The 16,202-nt window shown below is 53.2% G+C and overlaps 1 protein-coding gene across 9 annotated transcripts in view; it reads left to right on the forward strand.

Moving 5' to 3' along the window:
- The window catches only part of LOC105485614 (CUGBP Elav-like family member 5), a 76,749-nt gene extending 60,852 nt beyond the window's left edge, over positions 1–15,897 (forward strand). For 7 of the 9 annotated variants that reach the window (XM_011747954.2, XM_011747956.2, XM_071087149.1 and 4 more), the window contains 6 exons: positions 56–197; positions 281–427; positions 3,128–3,190; positions 4,154–4,237; positions 9,505–9,648; positions 12,157–15,897. In XM_011747954.2, the coding sequence (XP_011746256.1) occupies positions 56–197; positions 281–427; positions 3,128–3,190; positions 4,154–4,237; positions 9,505–9,648; positions 12,157–12,284 (708 nt within the window). In that variant the 3' untranslated portion in view covers positions 12,285–15,897. The remainder of the gene's footprint in view (positions 1–55; positions 198–280; positions 428–3,127; positions 3,191–4,153; positions 4,238–9,504; positions 9,649–12,156) is intronic. The other 2 variants (XM_071087143.1, XM_011747959.2) reach the window with 2 other exon arrangements.
- The last annotated feature ends 305 nt before the right edge of the window (positions 15,898–16,202 follow it).

Consider the following 16,202-nt stretch of genomic DNA (forward strand, 5'->3'; position numbering starts at 1 on the left):
AAGCCATGATCTCGGGGGAGATGTCACCCCAACTATGACATCTCTTCACCCCCAGCTCATGCAACAGCAGACAACAGTCCTGTCCACCTCGGGCAGCTACCTGAGTCCTGGCGTGGCCTTCTCACCCTGTCACATCCAGCAGATAGGCGCCGTCAGCCTCAATGGGCTGCCTGCCACACCCATCGCTCCTGCCTCTGGTGAGCTTCCTCCAGGCGCCCAAGGATGGGTGGGTTGGGCCAGAGCCAGACTGGCCTCCCCATGACCCTCTTCCACTCTGCAGGGCTGCACTCACCCCCGCTGCTGGGCACCACCGCCGTGCCTGGCCTCGTGGCTCCCATCACCAATGGCTTTGCAGGTGTCGTGCCCTTTCCAGGTGGGCACCCCGCCCTGGAAACCGTCTATGCCAATGGCCTTGTGCCCTACCCAGGTAACTTGGGGTGGTCCTCTGGGGTCTAGGAGAGTGGCGGGGAGTAGAGATGGTGTTTCCAGAACAAGTATGAGTACCTACGTCACAGTGCCCAGGGAACAGAAGGGCATGAAAAAGGGTGTCTTGGCTGAGCAGATAAGAGCTGTGAACATAGGAAGGGAGGCTGTGGCAGGGTAGCAACACATTAAAACGGGGCATCTGGATGTTTTTGGGCTTAAATTCCAGTTCAGTGACCCTGGATGGGCTCTTTATGTCCCTGAGCCTCAGTTTGCTTATCTGGGAAATGGGGCGGATAACATCAGTAGCCTCATGAGGTTGCATCGACAATTTAATCCGTGTGCAAAAGGCTTCACACAGGGTCTCACTCCATCGCCCAGGCTGCAGTGCGGTCTCACAATCTTGGCTGACTGTAACCTCCGCTTCCCAGGTTCAAGTGATTCTCCTGCCTCAGCCTCCCAAGTAGCTGGGATTATAGGCGCGTGCCACCACACCTGGCTAATTTTTGTATTTTTAGTAGAGACGAGTTTTAACCATGTTGGCCTGGCTGGTCTCGAACTCCTGACCTCAGGTGATCCACCCACTGCTCCCAGCCCATACATCTTAATTATTCATCTGTATTATTTGGGGAGATATCAATGCCTGGATTCATTCATTTATTCATTCAATGCAGAATGAATGACCCACTTATTTGGGCTGCACCTGCTTTCATGAGGCACAGGTCCTTCCTTTCTCTATGCTACACATACAATTTTAGGGCAGACATCTTCCAACATCTAATTTATGTGAAGTAAGTTATCTGTCTTTCCACCATGTAGGAGAATTTGTTTCTAACTTTTTATTTTTAAATTATTTTTATTTATTTAGTTTTAAAGACAGTGTCTCACTATGTCATTCAGGCTGGAGTGCAGTGGCGTCATCACAGCTCACTGCAGCCTCCATCTCCGGGACTTAAGCAACCCTCCCACCTCAGCCTTCCTTGTAGCTGGGACCATCACACTCGGCTAATTTTTAAATTTTTGTACCGACTGGATCTTGCTATGTTGCCCCGGCAGGTCTCAAATTCCTGGGCTCAAGCAATCCACCTACCTTGGCCTCCCAAAGTGCTGGGATTACAGGTGTGAGCCACTGCGACTGGCCTTAACATTTTGAAATGATTGGAGGTTCACAGGGAGTTACCAAAATACCACAGTGCAGTCCCAGGTACCCTTCACACAGCTTCCCTGATGCCAACAGCTTATCTAATCACAGGACACTGTCAAATCCAGGAAACTAACACTGGCGCCATACAATTAATTCAACTCCAGACCATATTCAAATTCACCATTTATTTATTTAGCAACAGAGTCTCACACTGTCACCCAGGCTGGAGTGCAGTGGTGTGATCAAAGCTCACTGCAGCCTTGAACTCTCAAACTCCTGGGCTGAAGCGATCCTCTCACCTCTCACCTCAGCCTCCCAAGTCACTGGGACTACATACAGGCATGTAACATTATGTTTGGCTAATTTTTAATTTTTTTTTTTTTTTTTGAGACGGAGTCTTGCTCTGTCGCCCAGGCTGGAGTGTAGTGGGCTGATCTCCGCTCACTGCAAGCTCCTCCTCTGGGTTCATGCCATTCTCCTGCCTCAGCCTCCCGCGTAGCTGGGACTACAGGTGCCCGCCACCACGCCCGGCTAATTTTTTGTATTTTTAGTGGAGACGGGTTTCACCATGTTAGCCAGGATGGTCTCGATCTCCTGACCTCATGATCCGCCTGCCTCGGCCTCCCAAAGTGCTGGGATTACAGCCGTGAGACACGGTGCCTGGCCTTGATTTTTTTTTTTTTTTAGAAATGAGGGTCTTGCTATGTTGCCCAGGCTAGTCTCAAATTCCTGGACTCAAGCGATCCTCCTGCTTCGGCCTCCCAAAGTTTTGGGATCACAAGCCTGAGCCACCGCACCCAGCTGATTTCACGACTTTTTGCATGCACTCTGTGCTCGTGTATGTGTGTGTGTGCAGGGGTGGTTAATTGCCATTTTGTCACAGATACAGACTTGTGTATCTCCCACAATGAAGATACAGAACTGCTTCTTGCCCGTGAAGTGAACTCCTTCCTGCTACGCCTTTGGAGTCACAGTCACCTCCACTATCCCCTGCCCTCTAGCACACTGTCCATTCGAGCAGAATTTTTTGGTTGAATTTTTCCCCAGAATCATCAACTTTGGTTGATGCCTGGACAACCTCTTCCCTCCCCTTACCCCTTTCCCTAGCGGTAGCAGGAAGGCTACAGCTGGATGGGGGAGCCAAGGGTGTCTGGTGAGCAGACTCATGTGGAGAGGGAGACGGGGCGGGGGATGGGGGCAGGTGGTGATCTGAGGTGGAGGCTGAAGTCCTGGAGAATCCAGGGAGTAGAGAGGAGTTGAAGGGTCCTCTTGGGAGGCAAAGGGGTCGGGACGGGGAGAGGGAGATGGGGGCGATGGTGAACTCTCTCTGGAGTCCGAGAAACCCAGATTCCAGTTCAGCTTCTGCCATTTGCTCTCTGAGTGGCCCTGTGCAAGTGGCTTCATCTTCCTCGGCCTCAGCTTCCTGGTCCTACAGAGGGTTTAGCACTGAGGTGAAGCTGGGCGGGGTGTTTGTTGCTGTCCTTCCGGCTCCTAAGGATCCGGGGTGGATGGAAGACTTCTGCTGCCCCCGCCCTACTCAGCCCATCTGTCTGCCCGCAGCTCAGAGCCCGACTGTGGCCGAGACACTGCATCCTGCTTTCTCCGGAGTCCAGCAGTACACAGGTAGGAGGCAGCCCGCGTGCCCGCTCGGTGGGCCCTGGCCCCGCCCCCGCCTAGGGCCCCGCCCCCAGGGCCCGCCCCGGACTTGTCGTTCTTCTGTGCCTAGCCACGCCTCCTACGTCTGGCCCCGCCCCTCAGGGCCCACCCTTGTCCTGTATTCAACCCCTGGCCCTGTTACTGGTCTCACCCCACCACCACCTATACCCGCAAACAGGACCTTCCCTTGTCCTTTAAGGACAGCGCTTACCCATGGCCTCACCCTCTCATGCTGTGTTGGGGAGAGGGGGTTCCTCTTGACCACTTCTCTGCTTCTGACCCAACCCCAGCTCTCGGCCCTGCCCCTTATCCTCCCTTCTGCAGCTCCTAGCCCCGCCCCTCACGTCCTGTCTTTACTCTGACCACGCCTCTCTGCTAAAGCCCCGCCCCTACCTCTGGCTCTGCTTCCTAAGGCCTGGCTGTGACCCCGCCCACTGCTGCGGCCCCGCCTCTCAATTCATGGTCCTGCCCACATAGCCCTCCATTAAGTCATGGCCCCGCCCCACTCATGCCCTTCATCCCGGTCTTGGCCTTGACCTCCACTGTGGCTCGCCTGCTTCAAGCAATGGTCCCACCCTCTCTGGGCTGTCCTGTAGCCTTGGCCCCGCCCTCTGCTGTGGCCCAACCCCTGTACCCCTTCCCTCATGCCATGGGGTCCGCCCCCACCCCGCCGCGTCTCGGTAATGGCCCTGCCCTCCACCATGGCCCCGCCTCTCAGACAATAGCCCCACCCCATTTAATCTGTGTTCTTGGCCCCGCCCTCTGACCTGGCCCCGCCCCCAAACCCTCCCCACAAAGGCCATGATCACACCCACTCCTGCCTTGGCCCCACCCTCTCTTGTGGCCCTGCCCCCTCCCCGCCCAGCCGCCCAGGCCGCCCACGTGGCCTCACGCCCCTCCTCGCCCTGTGTCTCGCTCCGGTCTCCGCAGCCATGTACCCCACCGCGGCCATCACGCCCATCGCGCACAGCGTCCCCCAGCCGCCGCCCCTCCTGCAGCAGCAGCAGCGAGAAGGTGAGGCGGCCGCGACCTCCCCTGGGCGCCAGCCCCGCCCTCTGCCCGCCCCGTCCACCTGCAGGCTCTGTGCCTGGCCCGGGCCTCTGGGACCCGCGGGGCTGAGAGTGCGGCCTGGGGGCTGGACAGGCTAGAGTTGAGTCCCGTTGCAGCCGCTGACCCCTGGGAATCTCCCTCTCTCTTTCCTCCTCCGAAAAGAGAACCATGCTCGCCCCGACCCCGTAGGAATAGCAGTGACTTCCTACCAGCCCTCTCCAGAACCAAGAGTGATTCTCTGGATGTTTTGGAAAGGAAACCCTTTTTGAGGCTGGGGCATGGCACGATGAGGTATCTCAGGTAATGAGGCCTCCCCAGTAAAGCCCAGGCTGTCGAAGGAGGGAGGGATTCGATTCTGGAGTGACAGTCAGGGTTCAAATCCGTATAGTTCTTGCCATGTGCGGTAGCTCCCGCCTGTAATTACATAGCGTCTTGGGGGCCAAGGTGGGAGGATCACTTGAGCCCAGGAGTCCAAGACCATCCTAGCTTAGCAAGAACCCATGTCTACAAAAAAATAAAAAATTGGCCAGGTGTAGTGGTGTGCACCTATAGTCCCAGCTACTCAGGAGGCTGGGGCAGAAGGATCACTGAGCCCAGGCGGTCAAGGCTGCAGTGAGCTACTATCTCCCCACTGGACTCCAGTCTGGGTGAGAGAGCAAGACTCCATCTCAAAAAACAAAACAAAACAAAAAACAACAACGGCCGGGCGTGGTGGCTTGGGCCTGTAGTCCCAGCACTTCGGGAGGCCAAGGCAGGTGGATCACAAGGTCAGGATATCAAGACCATTCTGGCTAGCCTGGGGAAACCCCATTTCTACTAAAAAATAGAAACAATTAGCTGGGCGTGGTGGCAGGTGCCTGTGGTCCCAGCTACTCGGGAGGCTGAGGCAAGAGAATGGTTCGAACCAGGAGGTGGAGTTTGCAGTGAGCTGAGATTGCACCACTGCACTCCAGCCTGGGCAACAGAGCAAGACTCCATCTCAAAAAAAAAAAAAAAAAAAAAAAAAAAGCAAAACAAAACCCAAGCTGGTAACAACCCAAGTGTTCTTCAGCAAGTAAATGGATAAATAAATTAGGATGGAGCCGCACCATGGAACACTATACAGCAGTGAAAAGGGATAAGTAGCCAATCCTTATAATGACATGGAATAACTTCACAGGTAGAATATTGAGTGAAAGAAGCCAGATACAAAAGACTGTTTAAATGAAGTTTTAAAACAGTAGGCCAATCGAGGTAACTCACGCTTGTAATTCTAGCATTTTGGGTGGCTGAGGCAGGTGAATTGCCTGAGCTTAGGAGTTTGAGACCAGCCTGGCCAACATGCCGAAACCCTATCTCCACTAAAAATTCAAAAAATTAGCCAAGCGTGGTGGTGTGCACCTGTAATCCCAACTACTGGGGAAACTAAAGCACAAGATCACTTGAATCCGGGAGGCAGAGTTTGCAGTGAGTCAAGATCGTGCCACTTCACTCCAGCCTGGGTGACAGAGCAAGACTGTCTCAAAAAAAATAATAAAATAATAATAATAAAAATTAAAATTAAAAAAATATGGTCAGGTGCGGTGGCTCACACCTGTAACCCTAGCACTTTGGGAGGCCGAGGTGGGCGGATCACCTGAGGTCAAGAGTTTGAGACCAGCCTGGCTGGCCAACATGGTGAAACCCATCTCTACTAAAAATACAAAAATTAGCCAAGCATGGTGGCATGCATCTGTAATCTCAGCTACTCGGGAAACTGAGGCAGGAGAATCGCTTGAACCAGGAGGCAGAGGTTGCAGTGAGCCAGGATTGCACCACTGCACTCCAACCTGGGCAACAGAGCGAAACTCCGTCTTAAATAAATAAATAAATAAATAAAATTTAAAAATAAAAATGAGAAAGCTGGCTAGGTGCGGTGGCTCACGCCTGTAATTCAACACTTTGGGAGGCCAAGGCAGGAGAGTCACTTGAGCCCAGGAGGTCAAGGCTGCAGTGAGCCAAGATCACACCACTGCACTCCAGCCTGGACAACAGAGGGAGACTCTGTCTCAAAACAACAACAACAAAAATCAAAAACCTTTATCAGTGACATGTTAAGAGAAAAGAAAGATGGGAACCTCATAGAAATGGTAGCACTGTTTTCTACATGTTACGTGGTTTAGAAATGAATGAGACTGGCTGGGCGCGGTGGCTCATGCCTGTAATCCCAGCACTTTGGGAGGCCTAGGCGGGCGGATCACGAGGTCAGGAGATCGAGACCATCGTGGCTAACATGGTGAAACCCCTGTCTCTACTAAAAATACAAAAAAAATTAGCCAGGCGTGGTGGCGGGTGCCTGTAGTCCCAGCTACTCGGGAGGCTGAGGCAGGAGAATGGTATGAACCTGGGAGGCGGAGCTTGCAGTGAGCAGAGACCACGCCACTGCACTCCAGCCTGGGTGACAGAGCGAGACTCCGTCTCAAAAAAAAAAAAAAAAAAAAAAAAGAAATGCATGAGATAAATACCGTGCTTGAGCTTGGAGAAAACCTAGAATATGCGCATGGAAACGGGATTGAAAGGGTTGTTGCATGTGAGTGACTGTAAAACAGTGGAAGGAGAGTTGTCTGAAATCAGACAGATAACATGACCCCGGATGGGGAAGGCGCAGCGCACAGCACACTGGCGGAGCTGTTGGAGGGTGTGTGGCATGCGGTGTGTATTTTCTTCTGAAGGTCAGCACAGCCGGATGCGGTTTTCAGTGGTCGCCGACAGTTTTGGTTAGGATGAAACAGTGCATGAACAAATGCAAAATTCAGGTTATGCTCAAAATTGTTCAGTCACATCGGAACAAACTTGCGTTTCAAAAACAAGCATTGGCTGTGTGCAGTGGCTGACGCCTGTAATCCCAGCACTTTGGGAGGCTGAGGCGGACAGATCGCCTGAGGTTGGGAGTTCGAGACCAGCCTGGACAATATGGCGAAACCCCGTCTCTACTAAAAATACAAAAATTAGCCAGGCATGGTGACCCATGCCTGTAATCCCAGCTACTCGGAGTCTGAGGCAGGAGAATTGTTTGAACCCAGGAGGTGGAGGTTGCAGTGAGCTGAGATCACACCATTCATTGCACTCCAGCCTGGGCAACAAGAGCAAAACTCCATCTCAAAACAAGCAAAACAAAACAAACAGAAAAAAGACAAGCATTGGCTGGGTGCAGTGGCTGACACCTGTAATCCCAGCACTTTGGTGGGGCAAGGCAGAAGGATCGCTTGAGGCCAGGAGTTCAAGACCAGCCTGGACAACATAGTGAGACCCCATCTCTACAAAAAATTAAAAAGTTAGCCAGGCATGGTGGTGCGTGCCTGTGGTCCCAGCTACTTGGGAGGCCAAAGTGGGAGGGTTACTTGAACGTAGGAGTTACAGGCTGCAGTGAGCTATGATGGCGCCACTGCACTCCAGCCTGGGTGATAGAGCGAGACTCTGTCTCAAAAAAAAAAAAAAAAAAGAATTATTTATGGTGGGTATATTGTGTTGTAGTTTAATTATCTGTGGTTTTAGGATATCTGGGACTGGGGACCAGAGAATTTTCTTTTTATTTCGCCTGATTTTGTTTCTGCATCATCTAAGTTTTGAAAATTATCCAAGGTCTGGGGAGTTATCCCTAGCTGGGGCTTGAGAAAGGGAAATTAAAAAAAAAAAATTCTGTCCGGGCGCGGTGGCTCACGCCTGTAATCCCAGCACTTTGGGAGGCTGAGACGGGCAGATCACGAGGTCAGGAGATCGAGACCATCCTGGCTAACACAGTGAAACCCCATCTCTACTAAAAAATACAAAAAACTAGCCGGGCGAGGTGGTGGGCGCCTGTAGTCCCAGCTACTCAGGAGGCTGAGGCAGGAGAATGGCATGAATCCGGGAGGCGGAGCTTGCAGTGAGCTGAGATCCGGCCACTACACTCCGGCCTGGGCGACAGAGCGAGACTCCGTCTCAAAAAAAAAAAAAAAAAAAAAAAAAAAAAAAATTCTTTTGGCTAGGCGCAGTGACTCACCCCTATAATCCCAGCACCTTGGGAGTCTGAGGAAGGAAGATTGCTTGAGTTCCAGACCAGCCTGGGCAACATAGCGAAACCTATACAAAAAATAGCCAGGCTGGGTGCAGTGGCTCACGCCTGCAATCCCAGCACCTTGGGAGGCTGAGGCGGGCCGATCACTTGAGGTCAGGAGTTCGAGACCAACCTGACCAACATGGTGAAACCCCGTCTCTACTAAGAATACAAAAATTATCCGGGCATGGTGGTGTGCACCTGTAGTCCCAGCTGCTTGGGAGGCTGAGGCAGGAGAATTGCTTGAACCCAGGAGGTGGAGGTTGCAGTGAGCTGAGATCACACTACTGCACTCCAGCCTGGGCAACAGAGCGAGGCTCCATCTCAAAAACAAAAAATAAAAAATATTTAGCGAGGCATGGTGTCTGAACACCAGACTTTTACAAATGAGTTTTATTTTGGAGTCTTATTATTATTATTATTATTTTTTTTTTTGAGACGGAGTCTCGCTCTGTCGCCGGGGCTGGAGCGCAGTGGCCGGATCTCAGCTCACTGCAAGCTCCGCCTCCCGGGTTCACGCCATTCTCCTGCCTCAGCCTCCTGTGTAGCTGGGACTACAGGCGCCCGCCACCTCGCCCGGCTAGTTTTTTGTATTTTTTTAGTAGAGACGGGGTTTCACCGTGTGAGCCAGGATGGTCTCGATCTCCTGACCTCGTGATCCGCCCGTCTCGGCCTCCCAAAGTGCTGGGATTACAGGCTTGAGCCACCGCGCCCGGCCAGTCTTATTATTATTATTATTGCAAAGATATTACCAAGTTTCCTTATTCTTCACACCCAGCTCATCTGACTTTTGTAGATGATCCAGAGTTTGAAGTTTAGGGAGGGATTTTCTGGAGGGTGTACTTCTGGGGGTTTTCGGGTATCTGGGATCAGAGATTGAGGTCTGATGTGGGCTTTGGGGAGTAAGGGATCCCTTGGGTCTTGTCAGTTACCTGGAGTCTGAGGATCATTTTGGTGCGGACTAGCCCAGTGTGAGATCCTACGATGCAGTCAAGGGGTGGGTGTGTCCTGTCTCCCTCCCCAGCCCATATCCAGGCCCCTTCTTTCTGGGTGTCTGGGGCACCCCTCTCCGGACAGCTGGAGAAGCCAGATGCGGGCTCCAGACCTGTGCCCCTCCCCCGGGGGGGTTCGCCTCCTCTCCTTGGGGGCTTTATGTCTTTCTCTCCCCCACCTGCAGGTCCCGAGGGCTGTAACCTGTTTATCTACCACCTCCCCCAGGAGTTTGGAGACACGGAGCTGACGCAGATGTTCCTACCCTTCGGCAATATCATTTCCTCCAAGGTGTTTATGGATCGAGCTACCAACCAGAGCAAGTGTTTCGGTAAGTGGCCTCCGAAGACGCCGCCCCTCCCCGTCCACCTCCCTCGCCTGCCCCGGGACAGGGAATGGGAGGGTTTGGGTCAGCCTCTGGACGGGGCCGTGCTGTAACAGTCACATTCACAATCAGAACCAGCATGTGGCCTGGCACAGTGGATCACGCCTGTGATCCCAGCAGTTTGACAGGCTGAGGTGGGCGGATTGCTTGAGTCCAGGAGTTCAAGACCAGCCTGGGCAACATAATGAGACCCTGTGTTTACAAAAGAAAATGTTTTTGGCTGGGCGCGGTGGCTCAAGCCTGTAATCCCAGCACTTTGGGAGGCCGAGACGGGCGGATCACGAGGTCAGGAGATCGAGACCATCCTGGCTAACACAGTGAAACCCCATCTCTACTAAAAAATACAAAAAACTAGCCGGGCGAGGTGGCGGGCGTCTGTAGTCCCAGCTACTCGGGAGGCTGAGGCAGGAGAATGGTGTGAACCCGGGAGGCGGAGCTTGCAGTGAGCTGAGATCCGGCCACTGCACTCCAGCCTGGGCAACAGAGTGAGACTCCGTCTCAAAAAAAAAAAAAAAAAAAAAAGAAAGAAAAGAAAATGTTTTTAATTAGCTGAGCTTAGTGGCATGTACCTGTAGTCCCAGCTACTCAGGAGGCTGAGGTGCAAGGATCGCTTGAACCCAGGATATCAAGACCAGCCTGGGCAACATAGCAAGACCCCATCTCTAAAAAAAATGCAATTAAAAAAATAAATTAGCCAGGCATGATGGTGCACACTTGTAGTCTCAGCTACTCAGGAGATGGAGGTGGGACCATCCCTTGAGTCCGTGAGGTCGAGGCTGCAGTGAGCCATGATCACACCACTGCACTCCAGCCCAGACGACAGAGCAAGACCCTGTCTCATATAAAAAACAAAAACGGCCGGGTGCGGTGGCTCACGCCTGTAATCGCAGCACTTTGGGAGGCTGAGGTGGGTGGATCACAAGGTCAGGAGATCGAGACCATCCTGGCTAACACGGTGAAACCCCGTCTCTACTAAAACCACGAGAAAATTAGCCGAGCGCAATGGCGGGCGCCTGTAGTCCCAGCTATTCAGGAGGCTGAGGCAGGAGAATGGCATGAACCCGGGAGGTGGAGGTTGCAGTGAGCAGAGATCGCGCCACTGCACTTCAGCCGGGGCGACAGAGCGAGACTGTCTCCAAACAAACAACAACAACAAAAACCCCAAAACAACAGAACGAACGTGTGTTGAGCACGTACCGTAGGTCAGGCACTTTCCAGCCCAGCACAGCATGAGGCTGACAAAAACCCCTTCCTTTCAGGCAGCTCAGGGGCTTTTTTGCTGCCTGGTAGATCATTCTCCTATGATGGAAATGTTCGATGTGGGAGCTGTCTGATACCAGAGCCACCAGCCCCACGTGGCCACTACACACTTGAAGTGTGGTCAGGGTGAAAAAGAACTGATTTTTTTGGTTTGCTTCTTTGTTGTTGCTTGCTTGTTTGTTTTTGAAACGGAGTCTCCCTCCGTCACCAGGCTGGAGTGCAGTGGCGCGATCTCGGCTCACCGCATCCTCCGTCTCCCAGGCTCAAGCGATTCTCCTGCCTCAACCTCCTGAGTAGCTGGGATTACAGGTGGACACTACCATGGCCAGCTAATTTTTGTATTTTTAGTAGAGATGGGGTTTCACCATGTTGGTGAGGCTGGTCTCAAACTCCTGACCTCAGGTGATCTGCCTGTCTTGGCCTCCCAAGGTGCTGGGATTACAGGCGTGAACCACCATGCCTGGTCATGGGGTGGAGTATTTCTGATGGCCTCTGGACGGAGACTGGAGCAGAGACACTGACAGAGATGGGGAGAAAGAGACAGACAGAGATGATCCAGAAGGAGAGGGAGAGGAAGAAAAGACTCAAGACAGATAGACAGAGAGAGAGAGAGAGAAAAAAACAGAGACAGCCGGGCGTGGTGGTATGGGCCTGTGGTCCCAGCTACTCAGGAGGCTGAGGCAGGAGGATCTCTTGAGCCCAGGAGGTCAAGGCTGAAGTGAGCTGAGATTGTGCCCCTGCATTCCAGCCCGGGTGACAGAGTGAGACCCTGTCCCCTCTCCACCCCACAAAAAAAAAGAGAGGGACAAGGACGCAGACATACAGAATCAGCTGGAGACACAGATCCTGGCTGGACAGAGGGCTTGGAAGGAGGCAGGCATCCTCCTGAGGGAAGGTGGGGAGAAGGTGGCCCTCCAGGACCCTCAGAAGCCCCACCAGACCCCTATACCAGCTGGGAAGTCTCAGCACAGCAGACCCCAAGATAAGGAGTGAGTGCCCCGTCCTCAGAGGTGTACAAGTCCAGAGATGTCAGAACAAAGCCAGGGCCGCTGTGTGTCCTCCGCCACACACCCCCTGGCCTGTGCATGCGTGCCTGCTCAGGACCCCGTGAGCCAGGAAGCCAGGGCCACAGCATAGGAACAAGCCGAGGACACCCGCAGTGCCAACCATGGAGGTCCACCCTGGTTTCTGCAGGCTTCGTGAGCTTTGATAACCCGGCCAGCGCCCAGGCAGCCATCCAGGCCATGAACGGCTTCCAGATCGGCATGAAGAGGCTCAAAGTCCAGCTGAAGCGGCCCAAAGACCCGGGACACCCCTACTGACCGCGCCCACAGCCGCCCTGAGGCTGTGGGCATGGCCCAGGTGAGCCGCCAGGCGGCCCCACCCCCGCCCCAGCCCCCCGTCTTGTCTGAAACCCCCTCCCGCGGCCCACTTCATGCTCCAAACCCTCCCCAGGTGGGGTGATGCTTTGAGAGGCTACAAGAAACCTCCGGGTTGGGTTAGCGGGGACAGAGCTGGATGCAGACACCCCCAAACCTCCTGTGGTCGGGGCTGGAGCAGAGGGTGGGAGTGGGGTAGGGACTGAGGTGAGCCAGGGCCCAGCCAGGTCGGCTAGGGAATCCCTCCCGGAGAAGGCTTTGAGGGATGAATAGAAGTTCACCTGAGAGGCCAGGTTTGCTCTGGCGATGGGGGTGTGGTGGGGAGGGGGCTTCTGTCCTGTCCTATGACTCTGTTTTCCCTGCTGAAAAACCCAACACCAGACAAAAATGTTAAGTGCCCACCCCAGACCCCAAACCCTAAGGTTGGACCCCAACTCGGAACCAGGGCTGGAGCGTGGAAGGTGGGAACAGTGCTCAGGGCCTGGTCCAGTCGGCATTGACAGCTTCCAGTGTCTCCGCTCCATTTCCACGAGTTCCCCTGGGACAAGCAGCCCCTCACTGGGTGTCATTCCTACCCAATGAGTTGATGGAAAAGTGGGATTCGTGCCCCACCCACCATCATGCAAGAAAACAAGCAAAACAAAACCCAGAGTGTATGTTGCCATCAGGGCAAACCACTTTCTCAACATTTTTTTTGTGGGGGGAGATGAATAGTAAACCTTCTGAGGCCACTGTGGAAACTTGACCGTGGGTCTCAAACCTTGATGAGCCTCATCTGTAAAATGGGCTCAAGAAAGTCATCTTCCCAGAGGCGGCGGAAACGGTCCACCTAGGGAACGGAGCGGGGCATCTTTTCGCAGCCGAGCCCAGAACCCATCACCTAAAGAGTTCTGGATGATTTGTTGGGATTTTTTTTTTTTTTTTAAATCACCCTCGCCGTCGTCATCAAAGAGCCTTGCCTAGGGCCTGGCACAGAGTAGGCGCTCAGTTAGAAGCTGTCTGGCCTTTTCACATTCTCCCGGGTCGGCACACACAGATTTGGGAGTATTTAACTGCACAGAACGCACCTTCGGGAACTGCCAACCGGAAGCAAAATCCAAAGCCACTCTCTGTGATCCCTTCACTTTTAACTCTCAGTGTGCACTTTCTTTTTTTTTTTAACTGAGCATCTATTATGTGCTAGGCACTGTCCCGGTGTTCGGGGACGCAGCTGTGAATGAACAGAAACGGGGGCCGGGGGACAGCGGAGAAACCCTCTTCATGGACCTTAGATGGCGGGGGGTGGGGAAAGAGAGACAGAAAATAAACAGAAATATCTGTCCCCAGCTGCCAGAGGAGGAGGAAACGGGCTTTGCGATGGTCACATTGACTTCTTTGAAAGCTGGGTTTGTTGGCCTCTGAACTCTGGCCTTTGTGGGATCTGTTCTTTTGGAAACGATGGGAGCCCTTGGGTTCCTAGATCCCAGCCTGGCTGGGTGGACTAGGGTGGGGAGGTGGTGTCCACCTGGGTGGCCCCGTTGTCACTCCCTAACGCCCGTCCCTTCTCCCCCAGGTGAGGGGCCTTCCCATCCCAGGAGGGTTTTCTACTTTCAACCGACCCAGGACTTTCCCATAAATTCCAACCGTTCTTTGGACACCAGCCCTTTCCTCCCCTCTTCTCCCCTTGCCCCGCCCCTCTACTGGAGGCCACCTGGAGTGGGGAGGGGCCTTTGGGGGTCTGTCCTGGGGCAGGGGGGAGGCTCCTGAATCGGGCACAGAAGTGTTCACACGCCCCCTGCTTTGGGAAACGCCCTCGCTTCTTCTCCACAAAACTTGGTGACTTTCCCCAAACTAAATCACACCTTTTCCTATATATATATATGCATATATATATAGATCTATAGACAGTATATATATTTTTTGAGTACGGATCATGGGACCAAACTTTTCCGACTTCCTTCCATCCGAGTAGAGTGACCCTGGGCCGGTCACTCAGCGGGGACACAGGAAGGGCTGAGGTTGGCGGGCCCCCGGGCAACACGTACCAGGTGCCCCACCGCCCTCCCCCACCACCTCCCGGCTGGCACATCCCACCAGGAACCCGCCAACATAATATACCTCCAGGACTTTTGGCACCCCCCACCACCGATTCTCCAGGGCCATTGGGCTCTGCCAGCTTCAGTGTCCCTGGTCCCAGCTGCGGCCTCCAGACCCCACCTCGCCCCTTTGTCCCAGAGCCCTGCCCTCCCGGATGGATATAGGTACAACAGAGACGCTCTGGCCTGCCTCAGCCCTTCTCTGCTCCCCTGCCCGAGTCATAGCCTTACTCATGCGACCAGTAGCCCTTAGCTTTCCGTCGGAGGCGGGGCGGACAGGGCTGGGGGGAGCCCCCCCCCGCCCCTCACCACCCCCTCCCAAGGCCAGGCAGCCATCGTCCCTGCCTTCGAATCACCAGCCTCGAATTTAAGGTCTTGTAACCAGGATTGCCAAGCGTAGCGGAAGACCCTACCTGGACTGGCCAAGCACCCCTTTAACTGGAGATGAACTTGATAATGACCTTCATACCTCTACAGAGATTTTTTTTCTTTTTTTCCGGTCTTTCTGAGCAGGTACAAAGAAGAAAAGAGAAGAAAAAGATGGGGGGAAAGAATCAAACCACAGTGGATTTTTGTTTCCTAGTCGGGAGTGGGGTGGGGTGGGGGGTCTTTGTGGGGTGCTTCTGTACAGCTACCCAATCCGCAACACCCATGTCAAAGCACAGAACCAAGTTCGTTTGGACATCCAGCAAGGCCTCTTACCAAATGAGGCGCCAGACATCTTAACAAGCTCAAAAGAAAAAAACATTTAAAAAGAAAAAAAAAAAAAAAAAAGCAAGCATTTCCTTTTCTTTCTACCAAAATGTGTTGACTGACCCGGAGGGGGGGCGGTGGGGTGGGGGGAACCACACAGCAAAAAAACAAAAAAAAAAAAAAAAAAAAAAGAAAAAAATAGAAAAGAAAAAAAAAATCTTCTGAAGCAACTTGTTTCGATATTCCAGAGTTTGATAATTGTTCGAGACTCTCCTCTAGCGTGCCTGTGTTCCGTGTGTCCCCGTGTGCAAGTGTGTGCCAATCGGCCTCGAGGGGGCCCCACCCGTGTCCGCGGCGCCCGCCGAGCCCCCGAGGGCCTGCTTGGGAGTGCGTGCCGGTGTGCAGTTGTACGTGTCTTTCTGGTCCATGTTTACTGGCTGTAAATACCATTTTTATACTCCACGTCGCAGACCTGCGTGATTTGTACGATGTACTTTATTTCTGCTACAAGTAATTTCATGAAGTTTCAACTTGCAAACTGACTTTTAGGACAAACCAATACACACACACAGAAAAGAAAGCAAAGAACTTGGAACTTTGGGTTGACTTGGTTTGAGTTTTGTGTCAAAGAAGATTTCCCGTGGCTGGAGAGGTCGGTGTTCCTGTTGCGTGTTTCAGGTGAGAAGCAGCCAAGCGTCTTAATGTCCAAAACGCCTCTCTTTGGTCTGAAAAGAAAAAAAAAAAAAAAAAAACTAAAAATTTATTTAATAAAAGTTTTACTTGCTAAAGGGCTGACTCTCCTCTTTCTTTCCTCTCTCTCTCATCCACACAGACCAGGAGTATCTGGCCCCATCCAGCACCTGGACTGGGGAGAAATTCAGGTTTAGGGTGAGGGGTTGAAGGAGGGGATATTCAGAGATACCAACTATAGATATAGATACCAGGGGCCGGGCGTGGTAGCTCAAACCTGTAACCCGCCGGGCGCGGTGGCTCAAGCCTGTAATCCCAGCACTTTGGGAGGCTGAGACGGGCGGATCACAAGGTCAGGAGATCGAGACCATCCTGGCTAACACGGTGAAACCCCGTCTCTACT

Source organism: Macaca nemestrina, chromosome 20 (assembly GCF_043159975.1).
Source record: "Macaca nemestrina isolate mMacNem1 chromosome 20, mMacNem.hap1, whole genome shotgun sequence".
Taxonomy (NCBI): domain Eukaryota; kingdom Metazoa; phylum Chordata; class Mammalia; order Primates; family Cercopithecidae; genus Macaca; species Macaca nemestrina.